This window comes from Hipposideros armiger, unplaced genomic scaffold, assembly GCF_001890085.2.
Source record: "Hipposideros armiger isolate ML-2016 unplaced genomic scaffold, ASM189008v1 scaffold_29, whole genome shotgun sequence".
In the NCBI taxonomy this organism is placed as follows: Eukaryota; Metazoa; Chordata; class Mammalia; order Chiroptera; family Hipposideridae; genus Hipposideros; species Hipposideros armiger.
The window spans coordinates 5,856,302-5,863,801 of NW_017731379.1; the positions used below are offsets into that span (position 1 = coordinate 5,856,302).

At 36.2% G+C, this 7,500-nt stretch overlaps 1 protein-coding gene across 1 annotated transcript in view; it reads right to left on the reverse strand.

The window, feature by feature from the left end:
* Positions 1 to 7,500, reverse strand: part of ACACA (acetyl-CoA carboxylase alpha) — a 368,135-nt gene that overhangs the window by 73,657 nt on the left and 286,978 nt on the right. The window contains exons 44-46 of the mRNA XM_019636609.1: positions 5,026 to 5,123; positions 1,143 to 1,263; positions 435 to 545 (exon numbers count right to left, since the gene is read on the reverse strand). Of these exons, the coding sequence (XP_019492154.1) occupies positions 435 to 545; positions 1,143 to 1,263; positions 5,026 to 5,123 (330 nt within the window). The remainder of the gene's footprint in view (positions 1 to 434; positions 546 to 1,142; positions 1,264 to 5,025; positions 5,124 to 7,500) is intronic.

Genomic DNA, 7,500 nt, shown 5'->3' on the forward strand with positions numbered 1-7,500 from the left:
ACGTTCAGGGGATGTTTCAGAGACGGCTCTATGTCTGGGAATAGATCTTCTCAAATCCCTTACTCATAGATTTAAAAAAGGGAGGGAGGGCAGAATAGAAGCATTCAATTAAGTCTCCGTCTTTCTAGAAAGACACTGGAACATAAACTCTTTGGAAAAGGAGTTTTATATGGTTTGTTCATTAACATATCCACGGGGCTTGCAATAGTGTCCAATACATAGTAGATACTCAAAATATTTGTTGAATGAAAGGAATGAATGAATGGGCAGGCAAGGCAATGGGCAGGGAAGGTGGAAGAAACAGTGAAGAGACAGACTGAGGAAGGCATGGATTTAATGAATGGCTTCCTTCCAATCAGAATCTTGAATTAAAAATTCGCAATAACCTTCAAACATCTTCACATACATCTCCCAAACCCTACCTAGAAACTTACTTTGTTGAGGGCCCCGGCTCCAGTCAGAATTATGTGAGAATTTTCAACCTGGATGGTTCTCTGTCCCAGCCGGACAAGGTAAGCTCCGATTCCAATGGCCCGACATGTAACCTTAAAAAAAATAAATCCTACACGTCACATATTTATGTCCCCTCCCAAGCAGTAAGAACTTAGGCAGAGATATGTAAAACACACATGAGCAGAAAAAAATATACTGCTTTATGAAGTCTGTTTGATCAATAACAATATGCAAAAAAAATAAAACAAACCTACAACAATTTCCTGGTCAAAGAAAAGAAGTACAAAATTAATTCAATGACTCAAGTATTGGACACTTAAAGGTTCAGAGACCCTTTACTTCTCTTATACGTTTGTCCATTTCACAGATGCTTGGCATCTATACTAGAGGTATGAACAAGGAAAGTAGTAAGAGGAGAAGAAATTCAAGCTGTTAAAACTCTGGTAGGATACTAAGAGAAATAAGAAGTTAAATTGAAGGCTAAAAGGAGGTGCTAGGTTTATCTGGGAAATTCAATTATTTACACCATCCTATCTTTCCATGATCATGCACAATTAAAATCAAATTGTAGATATGCAATTTTTAAGAAACACTCTCATTTGGGACTGAATAGTAGGAATGGGGGCAAAAAGAAATCCTAGCTACACAGTCAGCTCTTTATAAAAATTTCATGTTCAGGCAAGATTTACCAGGCTAATGGTGATGATTTCATCATAGGCCAATGAGGATTCTCCAGCAATCATTCCAGAACCTCGAAGGTTCTCTGCTCCAAGTCCCTCTTCCTTCCCAATAATATCAGTTATCTTGTACCTATTGGATACAATCATGTCAAATTATAAAGGTTAAACACAGTAAGAACAATCCCTTAAAAGAATAATCACATTAAAAGGCTGCTGAAAGCACACTGGAAGCTTATATATGGCTCTATACTCTTCTTAGACTTGTCATTCATATAGCTTTCCTTCTCAGCTTGGGGCCTATTGTGTCTGGATGCAAGATGGTACAACAGAAAGGGCAAAACCTGGAATTAAGTAGATAGGCTTAAATCCCAGCTCTGACACCTACAGCAGTGTGATTCTGGGGATAACAGTAGCTTCTGTAAAATGGGGATAATAGTAGCTGCTACCTCTCCAGGTTGACATGACAGTTAACTGGAAGCAACAAGGAGAGGACTTGACACATAGATGGAGCCCGGATTTTAGGTGTCCTCGCTTACTTTCTAGAACAAGTGTCTTAAAGACAGGGTCAAAGTATATCTCTCTATAATAAGCAATATCCATTCAATCGGTAATTTTAAATAAATGTTACATAGGAATAAAAAAACCAGAGGTGTAGTGAGAAGGCTTAGACCAATTTCCAAAGTCACGAATCCTCTCTCTTTCTAAGCTAAGGATGAAAGGGAAGGTCAAAACAGTGCACTCCCATCCCTGCTCCTTCGTACATATCAGGCGTATACACAAGGGCTCCTGGCTTTAGGCCTCTGGAGGGGCAGGTGGAATGTGTGTAGAAGTGAAATGCTGGCCAAGTTGTCCAGAAAGCATCCTGTGGATCCAGTGGGAGCCACTCATCTGTCTTCTAGGCAGGGGATCAGGAGTGATAGCTGATAATGGGAAATGGGAGATGGGGAATGCAACTAATAAAAGAAAGGAAAAATACAAAGTTGGAAGTAGAGATGGGCATATATTAGTTATTGCTCCATGTGTACCCAGAAGGCTTGGCACTGGGCACAGTTTTATAAATTGAAATAATAAATAAGTATCCTATCGTGGCTCTTAAACTATTTTTTGTGCCCCCATATTTCTCTGCTCCCTTCTTTACTTCAAGCACTCCATCAATTCCTTTTCTTTGCCCTCACTGTTGGTCTGTGGCTTTGCATTTCTGCTTCCCAGTTTCCTTTGCTTTTCTGTTTTCAGCCTCTCCCAATAATTTCCTAATTCTTTCTTTTGCTCTGTATCTAGACTCTGGATTCTAGAATTATGTTACGGGTAAAGCTAATCTCTCTTAAGGGGTTAATGAGCCACATTAATTTGGTGGGGGTTGGGGGAAGAGGGGGGAAGTTAATGGGGTTTTTTTTGTTGTTCTTTTTTTATAAATAAGGCTCACATCCCGTATAGTCACAAATACTCATGGGCCCAGTCAGCCTTCCCTGCAAAACACATCTTTTCTCTCCTAAGGACTAAATATTGTTTCAAAGGTGTTCTTGATCTGTTAAGTGGCATCTTCTCCCATTGTATTACATGAAATAGAGTAAAAATTTCCCATTTTCTACTCAATGATCTGAGTCTTCTATCAATAAAGCTATCACTCTTTATAGTACCAAATTTTAACGTTATTTATAATGAAAACCTTTGTACAGTGTGATAAAATTAACAAAACACATTCATATATCATTTTTGATCCTCATAACAATCCAGTGTGATAGGCCATATCATCTCCATTATTACAGATAGCAGTAATAGTCAGGATTTTTGACTGCTTACTGTGTGCCTTGTGCTGTGCTAACAGCTTTACATATATTAGTTTACTTGATCTTTACCCTACAGATGAGGAAACTAAAGCTCGGAAAAGAAAAACGATTTGCTTTAACAAAAGCAATATACAAAAATCAACAGTTTTCTGAGATGCCAGTAATAAAGAGTTAAAAAAATATAATGGGGGCTGGAATCCCATTCAGAGTAGCAAGAAAAAAAGGCAAAATATTTAGGATTAAACACTTAAAAATCCCACCTTACCCACACTATGTACTAAGGCATCCTGGTGTCGCAGTGAACTGCCAGGGGCACTGAAGGGTAGTTTAAATTTCTGAAAGAAACACTATGATATGTGATACCAGTGGGATCCCATGTGGACTACTTGCTTTAGGTAGTTCACGGCTTAACATTAGATAGTGCTACATTCCTTTTGACAACGTCCTGTCTTTGTAAAGCTGAGTTTTCACAGTTTCTGTGAACAAAACAAAACAAAACAAAACAAAACAAAACAAGTTCTGCACAAAAATCAATGCAGAACAAGAAATGAGGGTGGCTATGTACAAGTGGATTGCAAGGTTTGAGATATCTTGCAGATGAAAATATTCCATTAGTAAGTAACTAATTATTTAAGAATGAAATAAGAAAAAGTTTCAATTATGTGTATTATATTTTCAAATAATTACTAAGTTGTTAGGGCATAAATATAATACTTATGAAGTTGTCTGGATTTGACTATTTAATAAACAGAAATATGAGGTATATCTTTTTGCCTAAAGGTGCTAGGAAAAAATTACTGAGACAGTATGGGTGCAGTGAACCAAAAAAGAATGGTAACTTCTGGCATAACCTATAATAGAAAACTACAAAACTTAAAAAAATATATATTTTTTCTCAAATAAATGGAAAATCATACCATGTTTCTTGCTGGGAAGAGTTAATATTATGAAGATGTCAGAGCTTCCTAAATTAATTTATAAACCTAATTCAATTTGAATCAAAATCATTATGGAAAGTTTTTGGGAATTAAAAAAATGAGACTATATATAAAAAGACAAAAATAGCTAATAAAACTTGGGGGAAAATTAGGAATATGATGAAATCGGTCCCACAAGAATAGTTAAGATAGTGTGGCAATAGCCTAAGAACAGACAGAGCAAAAAAACAGAATACAAAGCCTAGTAATTGAGCTAAGATGATTATAGAAGTGAGGAGAGTATGAATTATTCAATAAATGGTATTGGAGCAACTGATTAACATTCTGGAAAATATACACAGATTATAAAAATGTTCAGCTTCACTGGTAATCAAAAATACCAGTTAAAATAACAATTGTTGTTTTTATCCTATTTTATTAATTGACAATAATCGATGTTGGCAAGGGTGAAGAAAAAGTAAAGAGGGGAAACAAGTAGCGTAATAAACTGCTGGTGGCAGTACAGATTTTGGAAGGGCAATTTGAAATTAACAAAAAAAATCTTAAAAGTGGACATATATTTTCACTAGCAATTTCACTTTTAGAAATTAACCCAAAGGGAGTTTATTAGAGATATTCCTAAAAGTTTATAATAAAAGAATGTTTAGCCCAGGGATGTAACAGTAAAATTTTGAAATAGTGAAAGCTCAAATATGATATATTCATTATGAAATTATTTATGAAGTCATAAAACATCATATTCTCAAATAATATTTTAAGAATATGCAAAATTTTCCCCAAAATAGTTTTGAGTGAAAAGAACAAATTACAAAAGTTTTTCTGTTACAATTCAATTATTAGAGGAAAAGGTGTATGTATAGAAAAGGCATTAAGAATATACATTAATATTTATGTCCCTTGATAGGCTTATAGCTGATTTTTGTTTTTTTTTTGTTAATTGTTTACATGTTCCAACTTTTCTAAAATGAATAAATATTATAAATATAAGTCAGGTCTTTCAGCTAATAAGTGGCAGAGCTACGATATAAACGTAAGACCTCCCAATTCTATAACAAACTGTCTTCGTTGCTCTTTAAGGTCATGATCGGCAGGACATTGAGGGAGAAAATAATCATATTCTCCTTCCTTTAATCTATGGCCAAATTATTCTGATACATATATACCTACCTGGATTCTCCTTCATCCTCCACATGTTCACAATGAACAGAGTTGAGAGCACTGACTCTCTTATAATCTTGAGGGGTCAGATATAAGTATTTGTATCCCTGTGAAACACAAATAGTTGTTAACTCATTATTTGCCATCATCACATAACCAGCAGACACAGCAAAGCATGCATAATGTAGTTTGTTCCAAAGCTAGCTTTAAATTGCCACATCACTTCTTAGAGTTACTGTCTAATAGAATACTAGCACAGACAGTTAGACAGCTCTCCTTTGAAAGATGGAAGTGCCTATTTCTCCAGTCACTGACTGTCCTGGAAACAAGATGTTTTGTAGCTGCAGCGCCAAGTATATCACATTCATCTCATTTTCATCAAGGTTAAAGGGTCATTTTCTGATCTTTATTGACATCTCTATTAAAGGTATCAACACAAAATTAAAGAATTGCTTGAATTACTATTTTTCACTTCTTGAAATCTATAGTATCACCAAAATATAAATGGTTAAGGGATAATTGAGAGGATCACAAAACTAGGATAGTCTAATAAAATCGGAAGTCTATGCAGTGCTAATAATCACTGAACACTAAACTCATGCCTTTTAATTTTTTTAAATAAACAAGTCCTAATTCCTATTTACATTTAAAAAATTATACTAGCATTTCATAATTGATTTATTTGTATGCATGCAAATACACACTCACATATAGTTAAATAAGTGTGCTTAACTTAAGTGAATTAGTCACTCAGCCAAAAAAAAAAAAAAAGCAGAGGAAAACATTTTAAATACTATGAGAAATTATCCCCACCATTTAACTCAATGAATTAGAAGCTACATTTAGGCAGACACAGTGAGCACAACAGGGAAACAGGGAAGAGACGTGAATTTGCCATAGATTCTGTGTGACTTGTGACAAGAACACCTTTTAGCATTGAGTGTTATTAGCACGTCAGTCAGCACATATTTATTGAGCGCCTATTATGTGCTAGGTACTGTTCTAGGCACTGGAAAAACAGGAATGAGCAAAACAGACAAAAATTCTTGGCTTTAAGGAACTTATCTTCTAGTGAGGGAGAACATATACAAAATAAACAAATAAAACGTAGAATGTTAACAGGAATGATGTTTAAGAAAAACAATAAAATACAGAAGGCAGACAGGAGAATAGCCAGGGGAGGCTTCATTGAAAGTGTCATAGGAGCAAAGACCTGAAGACCTGAGGAAGTGAGACATGCGGATATCTGGAAGGAAAGCATTCTAGGTCAAAGGAACAAATGCAAAAGAGCTAAGGCATGAGTGTACCTAGCAGGTTCAAGGTAGAGCCAGAGAAGGGAATGAGGTGAGCTGTAGCAAAGAATGAGGGCAGAGTGGTATTGGAAGGCCAGTCTGTGTAGGGCCTTGTAGGTAAAAATATAGCTTCCAGCTTTTACTTGAGTGACTTGGGAAACCACTAAAGGGTTTAATCAGAGGATGGTTTTGAGCCGTGATCTGATTTATATTTTAACTGGATCACTCACTTTCTGTTGAGAGTAGACTTTGTGTAGAGGTAGGGGCACGGCCAGAAGCAGGAAGGTCAATTAGGAAACTATTGCAATGATGCAGATGAGAGATGACAGTCACCTGGGCTACCGTGTACCAGTGAAAGTGGCTGGATTCTGGATATATTTTACAGGTCAGGATGTAAACATGATTTACTGACAAAGTGGATGTGGGATGTGAGAGAACAAGAGAAGTCAAGGGTAGCGCCAAGGTCTTTTACTTAAATAGAAGAATGGAGATACCATTTATTGAGACAGAGATGACTGTGGGAAAAACACATTTTTGGAAGAAGAGTAGAAGCTACATTTAGGGAGATGCGTAGGTAGAGATGTTAAATCTGGGTATATAAATCTGAAGTTCAGGGGTAAGCCATAAATTTGGAAGTTTATTAGTTTATAGATGGAATTTAAAGCTTTAAGGCTGAATGAGATCATCAAGAGAAGGTGAATATAGAAAAGAGGAGAGCTCTAGGGACCAAGCCCTGAAACACATTTTTTCCTTCTACCCCACCTTCTGTACAGGCTGCCTTGCCAAAGCACCAGGTGACAGGGCACTGCGCCCTGGTGGAGTTGAGACTGGAGAATCTAGGACTTCTTGGTCCTGCCACAGCCTCTATGACCTTGACATCTGTCTCCATTCACATTATTTTTTGTAATTTAAAAAATTGAGATAAAATTCACATATCATAAAACTGGCCACTTTAAAGTGTACATTTCATGGAGTATTACTGAAATCGTACCATTTGGGATGATATGGATGGACTTACAGACTATTATGTTAAGTGAAATAAGTCAGTTGGAGAAAGACAAATACCATATGATTTCACTTATATGTGGAATCTAAAAAACTGAATGAATGAGCAAAGTAAACAGAAGTGGTCTCAGAGATATAGAGGAAAAACTGATGGCTGTTAGTTGGGAGGGGGTGGGGATGAGGGAGA